The sequence below is a fragment of the Osmerus mordax genome, chromosome 11, assembly GCF_038355195.1.
Source record: "Osmerus mordax isolate fOsmMor3 chromosome 11, fOsmMor3.pri, whole genome shotgun sequence".
Classification (NCBI taxonomy): Eukaryota; Metazoa; Chordata; class Actinopteri; order Osmeriformes; family Osmeridae; genus Osmerus; species Osmerus mordax.
The window spans coordinates 10,593,642-10,612,327 of NC_090060.1; the positions used below are offsets into that span (position 1 = coordinate 10,593,642).

At 48.6% G+C, this 18,686-nt stretch overlaps 1 protein-coding gene across 7 annotated transcripts in view; it reads right to left on the bottom strand.

Annotated features, from left to right (window-relative positions):
* Positions 1-18,686, bottom strand: part of msi2b (musashi RNA-binding protein 2b) — a 175,550-nt gene that overhangs the window by 63,763 nt on the left and 93,101 nt on the right. For all 7 annotated transcript variants that reach the window (XM_067245882.1, XM_067245876.1, XM_067245881.1 and 4 more), the window contains exon 7: positions 17,298-17,346. In XM_067245882.1, the coding sequence (XP_067101983.1) occupies positions 17,298-17,346 (49 nt within the window). The remainder of the gene's footprint in view (positions 1-17,297; positions 17,347-18,686) is intronic.

An 18,686-nucleotide genomic window follows, 5' to 3' on the forward strand; every position in this document is an offset into this window, starting at 1 on the left:
GCCTACATTGAAAACCCAACCTCCTCTCTTCTTCTAAATCCTCAGCTTATCTGTTTCCATGGTGCACATGTAAATGCTAAAATGAAAAGTATGCTAGCATTCGGCACTATTTGATTTCCTCAGTCTTATTCCATCTTGCTCTTTCACTTCTGTTTCACATACTCACTCTGTCTCTCTCTGAAACTGTCACACCTTGTGAGTGTGCTTGTGTGAGTGTGCGACATGCTGCTCCCTAGGAGATGTCACATCCTCTTCTCCAATCAATGAGCAGCTCAAACAGAACTAAGCTGATTGGTAGATTGATCGAAGTGAAATTTAGCAGTGCCTCCCCGGCCCCGGCCATGTTCTTCACCCCCCAGCCATCAGCCGGCTGCTGAACGAGGTGACGAGCTACATTTGTCTGGCTTTCAGCGCTCTGCGTTCGCTAAAGCCGGAAGACCGTCGCCTGGGGCCGTTGCAAATAAGACACTGCATCTTCGTGATATGTCGATATGGATAAAACTGTCAGTACGCATCGCCTGAGGGGCATGATAGAGGTGTTTATGGGAAGTACACGCTTTGGAAGAAAAAATCCACCCTCTTTCTGAGGTTACCCAAAGTTTGGATGTAAGCACCAAATAAATTGTGCTGCAAGCCCCATACGGCAACAATCATATAGAGCTTGTTTTAAAAACTCATACATACATACATGAGTCTACAATAAACTCAACACAACCTCCATTTTCAGTGTCCCTGCCTTTCAGTGAAGCCTCTCTAGTCTCTTCTATGCAGGTTTCTCCGACAAGACCAGCTCAGATCTCCACTTCCTTCCATCTCTGGTTTCCTCTGGAGGGTCCCAAACGCCTGGGGTCCTCTCATCCACAACAAAGCCTGAGGGGGGATGGCTGGGGCCTTTCAAGAACAAAGGAGCGGGGGTTCCTGGGGAGCAGGGCAGGGGGCACGGGCCAGGATGAGGGCAGATTGGAGGTGTGAGGGGGGTGGGGAGCTCTACAGAAGTTTGGAGTCTCCCTCTTTTTTGTAGGTGTTAAATATTATAGAGCTTTGATAGAATCAGAGAGAGATTGGGGGGGGGGGGGGGGGGGGGGGGGTAAGCATGCACATACATGCATGCGCACTGTACAATCGTGCACCTTACAGTGGTCCCTTTAAACGATGTATGGATCCATGGCCATGTAAGTGTGGATGCTCCAGGGGATTCATAGGAGGAACCTCTGTATCCCATCTGAATCCTCCACACCCTTTTTAACACCCCTGCTGATAGCCTGTCCAGCTGTTCTCTTGTTTAGGGGGGGGGGGGCAGTCCTGCCCTGACCTTGACCCTGAGAGAGCCTGTCCTTTCCTCCTCTCCTTGGCTAGCCAAGACGACCCCTTGATTAACCCCACTTTCCATTGTTTGGATGACCTGCTATGGGTTGCCTTGGCGAGTGTCGTCATTGATCTACTCGGGGCCATTCATCATCAGCAGAGAGAAGGCTGCCGGTGTTGTTTCTCAAACCTACAGGACTTCTGAAGAGCTTTGATTCATTGTTATGGATGTACATCAGCCATTTCCAGGCTTTTTTGAGGCATGGGGTCCTGAATGAGCATTTCTAGTCAAAGAAAATGTATCATGTGAAATATTATTTAGGTGATGGAAAAAACTAACAAACATGGTGTATAAATTCATGAAAACCTCAACCCTTCTAGAAAATATGTTTGCATGGATTTTGATTTATCGATCCAACTCGCTGCCTGCAATTGTTTGCGTACGTTTGCTTGCTTGTTTGCTTTGACCACATTGTTGGGTAGATGGACGGACACATCAATGAGCCGTACATGGGTGAACTTTGGTAACAACAACAAATATGATTCCAAAAGTCCATGGCAGATTCCTCAAATGCGGTCCAGAAATATGGAATAAGAATACATTACAGTACAATATCATTTTCATTCTGTTCCAACCCGCCCACCCCAAAAAACATTTCATTCCGGCGTCTTTCTACGTTAAGCGCCCCCCACCATTAATCTCACTCGATAGGAAAACATCAGTGACTGGCGCCTCGAGGCACCTGGTGGATATTACGGCGGGGAGACGGGGAGATCTGAATATGAGCTTCGCCCCTGGCCCTGCGTCCACGAGCCATTACTTCATATTCCACTTCATTGAAAGTGACACAGGCAGGGGGAGTGCCGTGGATCCTATAGCGGTGTGTTTCACACAGAACGGAGGAGGTCATTATTCACCTGCTTAAGCTTCTGGAAGGGGGTGAACAAACAAAAAGAGAGAAATCACGCAAGAGCGATATTGTTGTTGTGTTGTTTGCGAGGTTTGAAGGGGAAGAACCTGGGTGAGATGATGAGAATAGACTCCTCGATTCCTCCCTGGAAATAGGAGTGTGTGTGTGTGTTTTAAGCTTTCAGAGCCATTGGGGACAAGGCCATTAAACCCATGCAAACAAGCACTCAAGTAATGAAGTTGTCTGTCCACCACTCCTAGCTCTCCCAGGTGTCAAGCCTGTGCAAACACAACTCTGTCGTACTTAAGTGGTTAAGGTATTCAATTATCAGCTCTGCCCAACTATCTAAGAGCATGATTAACTGAAAATGTACATCCATTAACAGCCGTGGGCTACACTTTGGCTCCCATAAGTGACGTCTACGCTAGTAAAAGTGAACATCTTGCACCCACAGTAGGGTCCAAACATATGAGACCACATAGAACATGAGGGAATTGAAGACAGTATTCTGTGACATCACAATAAGCAGTTTGGAGCATTGTCAAAATATGCTGGGATATCAGGTGGGTTTCAGGATTTGCACAAAAAGTCCATGCTAGCTCTAATGCACACAGACATGAAAATACCAAATACAAAAGGTAATCTGAAATGAATGTACATTTTTCCAAAATTCAACTTTTCACTCAAATGTATCATATCTTTGCAATGAACAATTTGTATTACATTCAAAACCGCTGCAAAATAGAGGTATCTTGACTATTGGTCTCAGACCCTTTAGTATGTGAGAGAGTATAAATCCCCATGTATGTCCAGAGTGTAGTGGAGCTGTCGGTCAGTGTGGGGGCTTCTCCAGGGAGGTGGGGGGAGGGAGAACAGTCCACCTGCCACCCCACTGACAAGGCCTTCATATCGACCTTGTTCTCTGGAGAGGGGGCAGGTTCAAATGAAATCTGAAGGCCGAAGAAAGCCAATTTCTCCCTCCTCTTTCTCCCTCTGTCCCTCTTTCTGTCTCGCTACCTCTTTCTCTTAGTCTCTCCATCTTAGTCACTACCCCCCCCCCCCCCTCCATTTTTTCCCCCTGAGATTATCTGTCACGAGGACAGGTGTGGCGGTGGGGGGGGGGGCAAAAGATTGAACAGCCAGACCATGTTGCTCAGTTACCGCTCTCCTTCCAGACTCCCATTCCTCCCTCCGCTTTTCCTACAGAACAGCGCCTGGGATCCATGCTGGGACAAAGCACACTCATTACAATCTAGGGCCTATAGAAAAGGGTTGAGACATGAGTGGCTACCAACTGTGTGATCTGTGCATTGAAGTCAAGAGCCTAAGCGATGACGCAGTAAAAAAACATTGAAAGAGGGACCATATCCACCCAGTTTCAAGTCTTTCTTTCAACACAGTCTGAACATTACCACCTTTGTTTCAATTTCTCTTACTCTCTCACACTCTCTGTCTCTCTCTCTCACACAGTCTCTCTTTCGCTCTCTTTACTTTGTATTGGTTCACCTCCAGCCAACTGCTACCCAGGAGAGAGCTGTTCTCATTAACCTTCTGCACCTGCACTCAACAGCGTTTAAAGGCACACACACACAAAAAATCTCCCCGTGTCAAATCGATTCTTTCATGTGCTTATGTTGCTTACTGCTGAATTTAACCTATTGGGGTTTTTTCTGCCAGTTTTTTTCTCTTTCTCTCTCTTCCCACTTTCTCTCCCTCCCTTTCTCTTCTTTCCTCTATCCCTCTTTCTCTCGCTCTACCTCCCACCCACCCACTTCCCTGAAAAAAGAAAATTCAGAGAAGATTGCTTCCTGGGCTTGTGTCTCATTCACAAGAGGTGGCAGCATGATAAGAACGGGGTATTCACCGTGTTACTGGCCAAAAATGTATTGGTAGACACAATACCTTTAACAAGCGCTCACTTTCATCGTGGGCTGCTGGCAATACGGCCCTCACAAATGGTATGAACTCTAACTGTGAAAAACTGAGAGGTTGCTCGCATCACTTCAGCTAAGCTGGGTGGAGTCACGGAGAGAAATGTGCAGCCCAAATTTTTCCACGGTTGAAATACAATGGTGGAAATCTTCTCCTTCTGTAACACTTACTATTTTCAGCTGTTGGGCTAAATGCTTTTGTTTGACCATGTTTGAAAGAGTGGCTCTTTTTTGTATTCGTTTCAAAAGTAAGAGAGTTGGATGAAGCTTTCTTTCACAGAGCAGAGAGCTAGCCTTGTTGTGGCAGGGGACGATGGCCCCCTAACCCTGTCACAAAGGCAGGAGACAGCCCTTTCACTGGACTCAATTGGATTTTGAAAGCTGGCTCATTGAAGAAAACTGTATCTCTACCTTACTGCCTGTGTGCGCACATGCGCACACATGCGCATTCACACACGCACACAAACAAACAAACACAAACACACACACAACACAGACCCTTCACTTCCCCTCTCTCCTCAGTGTGAGTAAGGGGCCCTTCCCCTGCTGTATCCTCTCATCCTGGACAACTTAATGAGACAACCTGATCCCCCCAGGACGGTGGAACAACACTGGACAGATCTACTGACAAGACAGAAACGACCCCCCCCCCCCCCCCCACCCCCCCCGCACTCCCCCCTCCCACGCCTATTAATTACCTCGAGTTTCCTCTCCAGCAGATGTGTCAGAGACAGAAGAGGGGTAGAAGGAGGGGGGGGGGGGGTGCGGGGAGAGGACTTGAGAGGGGGAGAGGAAGGGAAAGGAGAAGAGGAGGTGAAGTGAGGAGGAGAGGCTGATCCATGGGAGGAGACGGAGGGCTTGGCGCTTCACCTTGCCCTCCGGGAGATCTATAGAGTGAGCCTGTTGCTGTCCGCTCCAGTAATTAGACGTGTTGCAGAAAGTGTATCAATACTTGGCATCTGCCTGGCCGAGAGAGAGAGAGAGACACCCGCATGTGTGAGGCCGCGGCGCCTGTCTGCATCCAGAGTCGATGGCTCCCTGTTTAAACAGCCGTGTTTCGTTTCAAGGTTGTTGTGCTTCGACGAGACTTCCTCAGCTCGGGGGGCTCACACGCCGGCGTGTCACTCACAACAGGGGTGGGCTGAAAACGAGCGAAGGAACTCGACGAGCAGGTCCTACGAAAAAAAAGCTGAAACGAGTCCTCACGCCTTCGTCCTCCATTGACAAACACAGCCCAAAGCGCCCGAGACGCTGGTGGTTGAAAGTGGACGAGGGTGGGTGGCGGGGGAGGGTGGTGGGCGAGGAGGAGGGGAAAACATAAATACTAATTGAGTAAATAATGTATAGCATTTCTAATGAGAGGGAAAACACAGAGAGAGAGAAGCACCGAGCGTGGCCGTTACAGTCATCAAGCAATTTGCAATGCCGTTATTACTTCGATTGTAATTAAAAAGGAGTGAGCGTCAGCCGGGGACTAGGCCGCTGGCCGCCACTGTAGGGCCTCGCTTCCAGCCCTGTCCTTCTTATCAATTAGTGTTACGATAACACAGCTCCCTTGTTGCCGGGGCCATTAGCATTTTGATTGAACATCAGAAAAAGGACAAAGTGCCGCGCGGCCGTGTACCAGTGGCAGGGGTCGGCCCTTTTCTCCAGTCTCTCCGCTCGGTAACGTCCCGCAGGGGCCCCGGCTGCTCCCCCCCGTCCTCCGGCCCCAGCGCCTGGGTAGAGGCAGCGGACGAGGGAGATGAGCGGGAGGGAAAGAGCCGAGATGAGCCCCAAACAGACAGACAGAGACAGAGACAGAGAGAGAGAGAGAGAGAGCGAGAGCGAGAGAGAGAGAGCGAGAGAGAGGAGGGAGAAGAGGAGGATGAAGACATTAAAAGCGAAGTGTAGTGATAAGGCCAGGAGAGGTGCCATGGGGCGGAGAGAGGAGTGGAATAAGGAATGTGCGTGTGTGTGTGTATATGTGTTTTGCTCGCGTGTGGGAACAGACCTGTGGGGCACTGCAGTAAATAGAGAAAGAAAAGGATGGAGGTGGTGGGGGGAGCAGGGGCGGAGGGAGTGTGGGAGAGCAACGAATAAACAAACAATACCAGGAGCCCTGGGCTTTGCGGAGGCCTGGGGAACTGAGATGAAGAGAAACGTGAGGGGGAAAAGAGGAGAAAATCCAAGATGAGAGTTTGAAAGACAGAGAGAAGCCGCTCTCAGACGCCTAGTGGCTGTTGGGAACTGGACAGATGCAGGAAGGCTCTCTGTTCAACCATGGGAATGTGTCTCAGTCTACCGACAAAAGGATCCAAACAAAAACTGAAATAATATTGTTTACTAAGTGCAGCAAACCTATCAACAGCTTTGTATAAAAGATATTGGCTTTTACCCGTAATGTTTTTTAGAAACAGGACCACCACGAGTGCACTGCCATGGTCTCAGGACGCCCTTTGCACCGCTGCAGTGGTTCATCATGATCGAAGGGCGCTTCAACTCGCTCCAAGAGAATAATGGCAAACGCCTCAACACATTGTTCGGGCTCTTGGTGCTCCTTGTTCTTGATTCTCCCCCCCACCCACACACCCACACCCACACACCCACACAATTTCCGCAGTCGCCCATTTATATTCTTGTGTAAAATCAAAGCCCTACTACCCGCTCCTTCGCCTGAGTCTGAGGCTAGTTATGCAGGAATCGACAGTGAGAGAAGATCGCCCCGAGGCAGGTCTATTGTAGGTGAATGGGAGGGGTGCAACGAAAAATAGCAGGAAAAGAATAAGAAAGGGAAAGCAGCAGGAGGAGAAAGAGAGGAAGCAAGAGGCAGAGGAGGGAAGGGGGGAGGAGGGAAAGGGAGATGGGAGGAGGTAGTGAGGAAAGAGTCTGGAGAAAGGGAGGAAGAAAAGAAAGAGCAAAAGTGAAAGAGGGGGAGAAGGAGGAGGAAAGTGGCAGTTTACAACAATGCACGCATGCATGCAGGACAAGCTCCCCAAAAGATGCGTAGCCAACATATTTCTCAAATATTTTCTGAAAATGAACCCCTTCTCCACAAAGCGGTGATAAAGGAAATTCTAAGAACAAGCCATCTGCTTTTCGAAGGAGAACATTCCAAAGAGACACAATGAAATGTGCAAGGCAATGAAGGGCACTGTTCTTGTAAATGGCTGCAGCACCCGAACTAAACTTGGCTAATGAGCTATTAGTCACTTCACAGACTCCCATTCTGTCACGGAGTCGGGTTTCCAGTGTCCGCGGCCAGATAGCTCATCTCTCTCCACGAGCAGACGACACACACACATGCAAAGAGCAGAGACAGGACATATGACCTCTGCCTAATTAGGAGAAAGAGGGTGATGTCTCACTGCTCTATCACTGCTCCTTGTTCCCGGATTCACAGCTCGGCCGCTTAAAATGCCCACATGCTGGAAGAGGTGGAAGACTGGAGAATGAAGGAGAAAAGGGGGTGAAAGAAAGAAGAGATGGTGTTTGGTGAGGTGCTGGCGAGCAGGTGGGTCATCTCTGCAGAGGGTGGTCTGGTTTGATACCGGTTAATAATGCATGTGTGCCAATCAGAGGCGCCCGTGAAGTCATTATTGGTGCTGTCGCCGTGGCAATGGGGTGACGTGCCCTCGGAAGCAGCTGGTTATTACCACTCTTCTATTATTTAGCTAAACCATTTCCATGACGTCTAGCGCCACCTCTCTCCGCAACACCTCACCAAGCCTCCCAATCTGTCACAGCTGTTCCCAGGGGCCTCCGGAGCTACCCTGAGAGAAGAGGTGGGGTGTTGGAAAGATGGGTGGGGTGAGGGGGTGGGGGGGTGGCGGGGGGGTCAATCAGCTGGGGGTCCCAAAGTGAAGCTGCCAATCAACTGCGGAGGCTAGACATCTACCGAGCCATCCAATCACCGGAGGGGAAGAGCACCCCCCCCCCCACTCCCCCACCCTCACACACACCTCTTCAGCCAATCACAGACGGGGAAGGTCAGCTGCGTCAATCAGTGGCCATGGGGCATCCACGGGGGACATGATGGGCTCCATTGTAAGCCCTTCTTGAAATAAATAACCCTGGTACGGCACCACAAGCCTCACCCTGAAACCAGGTATCAAGCTGGCTGGCATTTCAGGCCTGGAGACCGGCTCTGGAGACCTGACACCAGCCGGCATCGGGCGAAAGAGAAAAGCACTTTCAGCTTGCTTTTTTTCTGTCTTCCTTTTCCCCTCTTTGTTAACAGCTTCAGTTCACCCGTCGAGTAGAAAACCGCAGCCTCGCCGTGGAAACGAGAGATTACCGAGGCAAACTCGATTTGACTGAGCCTTCCGACGCTTCATCAACTAAGCTCTTTGTTTTTACAATCCTCGTCTTGCGGGGCACATCGCAAACACTTGTTTCGGAGATCTCCGGGCTTTTGGCTCAGTAGCTCGCCTAATGATAATTATGGCGTTGTATATTTATCAAGCTCAGTGTGGCTGTCGCCCCGAGGCCTGCCTGGCACTAGTTGAGAAGGGAGGGGGGTAAAAGTGTCTCCACTGATTCAATTGTGCATTTCCAAGTCGAATGTTTGCCCTTTTCTATGAGAAAAGAGGGGAATAAAATAAGGAGGATGCCTGCATTTTAATAGCGTAAGACAGCAGTGTGTGTGTGTGTGTGTGTGTGTGTGTGTGTGTGTGTGTGTGTGTGTGTATGCTTGTGTGTCATGTGCATAAGTTCTGCACTAAGGAGCAGCCACAAGACTAGTTTTTACTGCATCTGTAGGTACTTTCCGATGGCAGAGAACACAGAGAGCCTACTCCTGGAAATTAACACACGTGCATAATTAGCATTAGGTTTACCATTTTAAATATGTTTGACAGATGCATAGCGCTGTGCTTGTAGGAATAATGATGTAATATTAATGAAAACATGAATATTCAAGAGAGTGCTTAGTCGCTCATATGAACACTTAATCATATCGAGGTCTGGATTTGCTTTAATGTCATGTTTTATGTATTTCTACTTCCAACACAGAAAGTCAAAACGACAGTTTTCTGCATGCATGGTCCTCCATATTTTTGGCAAGTGTCTACATTTATCAAGCTCGAAAAAAAACGAAACTGAAACACTGTAGTGGCGTAGAGAAGCAGGTGTCAGCAGACATGCCTGGGCAGATGTTGCACAGGGCAAAAGCACTTCCTCACATACGAGGAACTGTGCTGCCCCCACACCCTTATGTCCCCCCACCACTGTCCAGACACAGAATACGTAATAGGGCCTGACACAATCTATCAGAGCCGAGATGGAGGGAGGGGAGAAGGAGAGAGAGCGAGCGAAAGCATTCACAATTCAAACGCGCAATAATGTACGAGAGTCCTGCTTGTGGTTCTGAGCCGGTACGGTCGGTCACCTGCGGTGCCTCACCTCGGGTGGAAAGCCGCCCCTGGAAGGAGGGACAGTGAGAGGGAGGAGGAGCTTTTTGCAGATAGAGTACTTCCTGAAGCCCCCTACCACATGCAGTACAAACCTCTCCAGAGCAACTCCAAGCAACTGAGTGGTCTGTGGTTTGGGCTAGGTTGTTTCTCTGTAATGCACACACACACTTCCTTGGACTTAAAAGTAAAAAGGATGCAAACAGACTGAACACACTAAAGGATGAGACAACAACAACAAAAAGTGTACTTGAAAAAAGCATCAAAAGAACATTCAGCTTTCCCACAGCAGGGAAATCCTGCTTTCACAAAATACGCTCTTTAAGCTCTCAATGGAATGCCAAAGTCTGAGTCTAAACACTGGAATATGATTCACCCTCATCTTTCTATTCTCGGTCCCACACTACGAATTATACTCCAGAAATACTTCCTGACTGGCTGACACATTGTGAGTCCCATGTTTGTCTGGCCCCATCAACTGGAGGACTGAACACCACGCTTGTCACAAGGTCAAGCCCTGATATTGACCTTTTTAACCTTTCTTGATGAGCTGATAAGGATAAGACAGGATAGGCAAATGTGTCCCTGTGTCCAAACACTGATTCTGATCTTTCTCAAGGTGTTTTTGGAGAGTGGAATATGAGCTTGTACTAGCTCTGTGATTGTAAACGGGTTCCAGTCCTCTCACTACATACCCTTGACTTGACTCCTCAAGGAATGAAACAGCCCTAAATGTCCCGGCTTTAAAGGAATTCAAAAAGTAGCTTGAAATCAAAGCGTCTGAACCCAGCCAAGCTGAATCAGACTGAGGCACATCACTTTGCACTTCTACGACGCGTAGGGCACGAGCGACTGTGGGAGAGGAAGAGAGCCAGCCCTCTGAGTGTCCTTGTCCCTTGGGACAGTTTGAGGACGAGTTGAGCGCGTGGAGGAGGAGGCATGGCCGGTGGCCTTGGGTGGAGACGGGTATTGCTTTCACTGAAGGCTGAGTCACAGGAAGTCAGGCTGCAGAGGCCTGAAGGGCGATGCCTGACAAGTAGACAAGGGACAGTCACACAAACACACATCGACGCACATACACTCAAAGCAGCACCAGATTGCGAATACACACACACTCACTCACACACACGCGGTCTACCCTCTACCCAGCAATCGTCAGCTGCGCCTCCGTCATTTAAAGTGACTGAACACATTACTGTCATCGTCACCATGATTAGACCTCCAATTAAGCTGGGAGGAGGGACACGCATACGATTAGCCATGATATTCCAACGACACTTTGTGCCAAATGTTAATATCAGGGTGGGTGAGAGGGAGAGGGAGAGAGAGAGAGGGAGGGGGGGAGAGAGAGAGAGAGAGAGGGAACAGAAATAAAAAAATAGACACCAAAAGAGGCTATTAAAACTCAATACCAACTGGAGGGGAGCTTAACCCCTTGAAATTGTGCCAGGAAAGGTGAGGGCATATGTAATTTAATTTGCCACAGGATTTTTTTTGTCAATTTAGTGCGGACTGAATGTACGTCTGTAGGGGGGGGGGGTCATTGCGTCTGGATGGGAAAGGGTGAAGCCAAGAGAGCTCAGAATGTGGACAAACTGAGCTAACCTTTCAGCAGGCCCTAATGCTCCAATAACGGATGGCGTGGTGAAGCTATGTTTGCATGTTGGCTTCTGTATTATTGCTGAAGCGGCCATACTAGACTCAGCAAGGAGGGGAGATGGGCCTGGGAGACAGAGCGTGTGTGTTGGGGTCTGAAAAAAGGATATCAAAATCCTGTCCTAAAGCAAGCCAGAGAACCAACCCTGAGGCTTCAATCACTGTCAAAAGATATCAGTCCAAGTGTAAAACAGACTGATGTCAAACCCAAAACACTCTGCAGTGGGAGCCCTGAGATTGGGACCTTCGATCAACGCATTGATTTACATCCGGAATGTTCTCAATACAGCAACTTTGTCTTGGGACGAATAACCAACATTTTCCCAAAAACGACAGCGTGCCCAGACACGCTGACACAGTCCGTCTGTCCCACTGGGTTTGTTTCCCAACAGTACATCCGCCTCGCCAGTCATTTCAGCCAGACAAGCCTGCTGGTAAACAAGAGACGTTGTGAAGCCCAGTGACGAGGCCTGAGGAGCTTGTGTGCACAGTGGTCGTGCAGCTTGTACAGAGGATGGAAAAGCAGGGTTACAGCTGCTCACTCAGCAGGTTAAAGCAGGGAAGGGCTGGGCGGGGGGCGGGGGGGTGGTGGTGGTTTGGGGGATGGGGGGCGTCCAGTGCCCCCTGGGGCATGCTGCAATCACCCCCCCACCGACAAGAGCCCTTTCGGAAGCAGAAGCCGCTTTGAACAATTCTCAATCAGCTCCTCCCGGAGTCGACGCATTTCCCTCCAACGGTGCGTGGTGGTGGGGGATTTCCATAATCAGGACAAGCAAACAACTCCTGTGTTTTAGTGAGGGACAGGACGGTTGGCCATCATCTTTTTAAGATGCCACTTTTCTGTAATCACAACAGGTCCTTGGTGTGGTTAGGTTTTGGGGGTGTTTGTGTATGTTCTCGGTTCACAGGCCATAGGCTGGACACCTTGAACCTTTGTGCATTTTCATAACATAAATGAAATGCACACAGAAACACCCAGCAATGGATAGTAAATACCCACAAATATGAAACCCACAAATATGAAACCCATAGTTGCTCACAAAGACCATAAAGCCAAAGGTAGACGACCTGTAGTACTTGTCTTATACACACACACACACACACACAGTGTGGCTGTGGATGGTCCACAGACCAGATATTGCAGTGCACACACTTCAACAAACTACAAAAGAGCCTCAAAAGCTCCACAATACATGTACGTCTACACTTCTGCAACAAGCACCTGCAAGATACCAGAACCAACACAGAACCTCCGCTGGGTCTGTCCTTTGATTCGCCATCAAGAGGAATAGCATAGAACGAGTGCGAGCGGCAGGCCCACCCAGATTCCCGCTATGTTTGATTTCCATTGATCAAATGCGTCAGTGATTGCACCTTGTCATTGATCATGACTGTTAGCGGCCAGCGCGTTGTGACAGTGCCGCTGAAAAGGCAGCACGCTGACAACATCCTCAGAGGATACAAGAGCTCTGTGATTTGAACGAACAGATGCTGCCGAGGCGCGTGCGAGAGAATAGAAAAGTGCCCAGATTGTAAATAAAAGACAGTATCGCGGAGCGCTACGTCTCTCGACTTGAGCGTGACTCTTACGGGAGAATACCAACAAAAACAAGATAGTATATTTGGGCAACAAAACAAATAGCCTTCACTTGTCACACGTCTGAAGTGCATAAAAGACAACTGCGTGGATCCGAAACGCTGCTGAATTTCTGTCAAACACGGCTGTTGCGTTGGTGTTTTTGTCGAAAGCTGTTGGCACTTGTTTGGGTCGGTTATGAAACGCACGTGTCTCATCTCAGACAAGTATTTCAAAGGGTTTCATCATTAAATGTTGTTGAAATATTAAAATGGAGGTTCAGAAGAAAAGATGATATGCAGACTTCCCAACCTGCACGTAACCCCCACCCCCCGACGCAATCAGAACGCGCGATATGCACCTATCTCTACCAGAAATTACCAGGGTCCCAGTCTCTCGCTTGCTCGAAATACAAAATACCCGATTTTCGTGAGATTGTATAGCATTTGCGGGCGTCAGGGAGCCGCTATTGAAATGCGGGAGACTCCCGGACCTTCCAAGAGACTTGGGATGTCTGGATATGGCACTGCAAGTTGTAAATGCACCAGACACACTGGCACGACAGACTGTCGTTTGTGCAATTCTAGCCTATATATTGGCCATGTATAGAGTTGTTTACAAAAACAAACGTCTAGTAAAAGCACTGCCTTTTCTTACATTAATCACATTCTTTCCATGTATGACCAGACATGTATCAAGCCTTGTGAACATCCCTTAAGTAGAAGAGGTTTCACTTGTAATTCAGTTGAGTGGCATTTAATGATTCAGAGAAGTGAACTAGTGTGTGTCTGTATGTTGGGGGGTGAATTGGTACAGGATATTTTAAGGGATGTATCAATAACTTGTAAATAAGACCTGAACACCACCAAAGACCCAAACTCCAAATGACCGGTAGCACAATCGAGAGAATGGTGACATTAGTGAAGATCAAACATAGCATTCTCACTTGATATGGAAATGGTGGGACAAAAGGAGTGTGTATGTGTGTGTGTATGCAAAACTGAGCAGGCTGTGAAAGCTGAATCAATAGAGCTCACCAAGTTTTATGAACCAAGCAGTGGTAGCATACAGCGAGGGGGACAAGATATCTGTGTGTGTGGGGGTGAGCAGAGGGAGAGTTCCTCAGAGGAGAGGGAGAGTAGACTATCAAGGTTCACCCGGAGAGCTTCATTTCCAGCCGCCAGCACCCTTGTGTCAGGAGGGAGGGGATGAGAGGCTCAGGTGGCTTTGTCAGGCTTCTTTCAACAGTCATTTCATCAGTCACCTCTGAGTGCAGGCTGAAGGACACAGTTCAATATCCAGCATGAGAGGAGAGCAGCGCTCGCACAATATTTGTGAGTGCATGTGTATGTGAGCGTGCTCACATACACATGCACTCACAAATATTAGAAAGAGAGAAAAAATGCGAAAGAGAGGGCGATCAAGAGAGCAAGAGCGGATGGAGGTACAGAGACAATGATGACTCACTGCTTTGACCGTCTCTGACTAAATATAAGTGTTGAGCAGAATTAGGGGGTGCACAATTCACTAGTCCATTGATTCCCAGATTTTGCATCTTTAACCATTATGTCAGCGGTCAGCAACAGGCAGCCCGCAGGGCTAAACTGGCCCGGCAGCATTTATATCTGGTCCACCAGATTATTTTGATAATCAGATATTTTTTGCCATTTTGCCAACAAAATAAAAGCGTGAAAAGGTTTGGTTTTATCATCAATGTTTTGGAATTGAGTGTTAAATTGAGAGTTTTTATCCGAAAGAGGTTCTGACTGAATTTGGAGCAGAAAGGCCACTTTGCAGGTGCCATGGTGCCACTCTGGCCTGGAGAGTAAAAGGACCTCATGAAAATCCTGAATCATTTCATTATTAAAAGATGCATTTCTGTAAATATGGTTTGAACAGCTTTTAATGCCATGTTTGGTATGATTTTGTTTCTTCTTTATAGGGCCATTCAAGGTTACAGGCGATATGCACATTTCAAAGTTGGAGTAAGATATTATTCACAAGGTTATTCTCTGCCATCATATCAAACAGTCCTTCATTCAGGAACAAGCAAAGCAGAATGCCATCGACCTTTCAGGAGCAAAAAATGAAAAGTGAAGGTGCTGCTGTTTCCACCGGTATACACCCACACAAATTCCCTCCCCATTTAAAGCCATCCTCAAATGCAGCTTTTTTAGGGCCCTTTGCCATAGTAGTATACAATACATGTTTCAGGCGCCAGTCAATTTGCCAAGTGGACCTGCACAATTACTGGCAGCCTGTTCCAAAACCTGGGACCTGGAGGACACTGTTAAACAACTAGAGAATGAAAGTGGGAGGGGATGAAACAAGGAGACAGTGTGAACAGAGCTCAACAAAGGGACAATCATAACATGTTCAAATTGACAAACGGACAGTGAAATGGGTCTGCTGTGTGTGTGTGTGTGTGTGTGTGTGTGTGTGTGTGTCTGAGGGGCAGTGGGGGGGGGGGGTGTACAATTACGAAACGTCAATGTCCGTCAACCTCCGAGGGACACGCGCAAGGACTGGTGTTTTGAGTTTTTTTCGTCTCTGTTTATTTGTTCTGGTCATTCAGACTGAACATTTCCCAGTCCATCTGCTGTCCTCTCCCTAATGACCACGGTGGTTGTGTAGTTGACCCCTGGCACCCCGTGCAACAATCACATGGGCCAGGGACAATAATGGTCACTTTCCCACTCTGTCCCATCCAATACCAGCAGCAGGTAAAACACTTTTAACCCAAGCCTGACCCTTTTGCGCCTTGCCTCCTCTTCCTCTCTGTCTCGCTCTCTCTCTCAATCTCTTTTTTCTCTTCCTTTCAATCTTGGTTCCACTCTCCATCTCTTCATGTTCCCTCAATCTCGAGGGAGAGCTGTATTCGTAGAAAACATCCCCACAAGCTCAGTGTTACCGTCGCTATGGACACCAGGGTGCCCTGAGGCTGTTTTCTGGCCCAGCTCCTTTGGTCATTAAAACCAGAACTACAACCCAACAGGGAGCTTCTGAATCCCAAGTGGGTCAGAGAACCATGGGAAAAGGAGTTTTGCAAGGTAACACCCGTATATGCATAATGCATGTGAGGGATGGACAAGCCAAAGCGTTTTATAGCTGTACACTAGTCAGAATTACTTTAAGAAAGTAAACTTGAGTTACATTGGAGTTTTGTTTTTACTTACAAGATAAATAGACAGTGTGGACATGTGGTACGTGTAATGCAGGATGTTCTGGCAAGCCTCAGTGCTATCTGGTTAACATGGGTTGGGGGTCTGTCCATAAACAAGGAGAGTGAACACCTGACTCCCATGCACACACACACACACGCATATTGAGCACACACACTCCATCCCCCTCCCTCTTTCTCCGGCCCTCACACACGAATACACACAAACAACACACACACACACCACATTTCAGAGCAGGAATCGCAGTGTCCTTGACCACCTGATGCTCCACCACCACCGCCATTGATAAAGGTGAAGTGTGTTTTGAGCCGAGAGCTCTTTTGTGCAGATGCCCCCCCAAACATGGCTGCTGCTCAGACTGCCAGCGCTCTCTGTCAGCGGCGAGCCGGCTCTCTGTCTTTGCAAAGTCCTCTGCTTAGAAGCTTCAATTGTAAAGCCCGATAAGGCCCTGCAGATAAGGGCGGGAGATAAGCGACGAGCGGGTGGTCGCTGCGGCGGTCCCTTATCTGCTGTTTTAGAACCACACAGGCCCCTTCGTTTTTTTTTTTAACCCCTTCCTCTCCACCCCTGCAGTCCCCTCTGAAAGGGCTGGACAGATCCCTATCGTCGTGCTGAAGGCTGGGCAGGCTATGGAAGGGGAGGGTGAGGCGTGTGCGCGCGTGTCGAGGCGGGCAGTGGGGGGGGGGGTGGCTTAATCAAATTGACATGAGGGTTGGGGGCTACATGATCAGTGGGTTCGCCAGTGGGCGATGGACTGGAAAAGCCTTGACAGACGTGTGTATGTGTGTGCTTGTGAGGGTGTGTGTGTGTGTGTGGTGGTGGTGGGGGGGGTTCTATTTGTGGCTGATGATCCTCCGGGGCAGTAGGCATGTTGGGTGAGAGAGGCCCGGGCGTGTATAGGCGGCGTGTAGAACGGGGCTGATAACAAGAGAGGCTCAGTATGGATCGCTAGCCACACTGAAGCCTATCTGTATCGGACAGCGCTGGAATTGACCTTGAGGGAAAGTATAGGAAGAGAAAATCCTGTCTTTGTTGTGTGTGTGTGTGTGTGTGTGTGTGACTGTGTGTGTGTGTGTGTGGCTGTGTGTGTGTGTGGAGGGCAGAGCGCTATATGCTTATTGAACTGAGGGATGTTGCTATGGGGGTATTGCGATCAAATGCTACACAGACATACACACAATGCTGTTATTGACCCTTGTCATGCGACACACTCACTTGAATGCCACAGTGATAAAAAAAGAACGAAATAGCAATCATGAGAAATCCAGGTGCTGCATTCACAAACAGACACCCCATCCCGCACACACACCCACAAACACACGTGTCAAGTCAGATTGGGGACTTACCTCTGTGTCTGTTAGTAGTCTTGTCAAACATAAGCATGGCATCCTCTACCTGCAAGACAAGAGGAAGGAGAATACGTTAGAATGTAAACTGGGACCCAATGTTATCATGCCAGTGCGTTCACACTACACGGTCACTGAATACCCAGTGTATACCCAGAGGGATGGAATGAGAGAGATCCTGATTAACAGTTCACAATTTTGCAACAATTTTCATACAGAAACTGAGAGCAAAGGGAGTAACAGGGCGTCAGGGAGTGAGAGAGAGTAACACCAAGTCATAAAGAGAGAGATACAACAAGCCGGAGAGAGAGAGAGAGAGAAGTACAGAAAAAGGGAAAGTAGGAGTGTCAGAGAAAGAGAGAGAGAGAGTGAGGAAGAGGGAACGACAGACAGACAAAGAGAGAGAGACAGAGCGAGAGAGACAGAGCGAGAGAGTGAGGCAGAGGGAACGAGAGCGAGAGCGAGAGAGTGAGGCAGAGGGAACGAGAGCGAGAGCGAGAGAGAGGCAGAGGGAACGAGAGCGAGAGAGAGGCAGAGGGAACGAAAGCGAGAGAGAGGCAGAGGGAACGAGAGCGAGAGCGAGAGGCAGAGGGAACGAGAGCGAGAGAGAGCATGACGGTGGCGTGTGCCATATGTCCCTGACAGTGCCTGGGTGAGTGACGGTTAGGGGCCGCCGAGTCACAAGGTTACGAACACGCTGAGAGAAGCCAGCCAGGGTGTGTGTGTGTGTGTGTGTGGAGGGGGTACAAGGACAAATCATGTCAGAGAGTGAGTGCCCAGATGCCAAAGGAAGGGATTCAGGATTGTGGAGACATGACAAGGTGCTCAGGCCTTTAGTCACACACTGACTTTTGTCCTGCACATACATTTACATACACACAGTCTCTCTCCATCTCCCTCACACACACGCACAAACACACACATCAACAACACTTTGCAATCCTTAGCAACACACAGTCAACAGTGCGCCATTTCTGAATCAAAACACCCCGTGCACAACGCACACACAGGTCCTGGTAAAAAACACAGCCTGTGCTTAACCTGAGAGATAAAAACAGGACACTTCAAAGCTACTCTCACCTTGCCTCTGACAAAAAGAAAGCATCCATCCCTTTCACCAGGAGAAAAAGCGCTGTTGCCTCGAGCCATAATTATATTCATCAGGCTCAATCATACACAATGAGCCTCCATTTGACAGTCCCCTTGATGGAGACAGACGCTAACTGCCTCTGCTCTCAACACCCAAACACACACACAGGTATGCACTAATACACACATAGGCATGCATGAGGACATACACAGTTGTGAACCCATACAGCTGCATGCACAAAAATACACACTGATAAATACACAAACTGATTAAAAACACACTGATTTATATTTACGTTT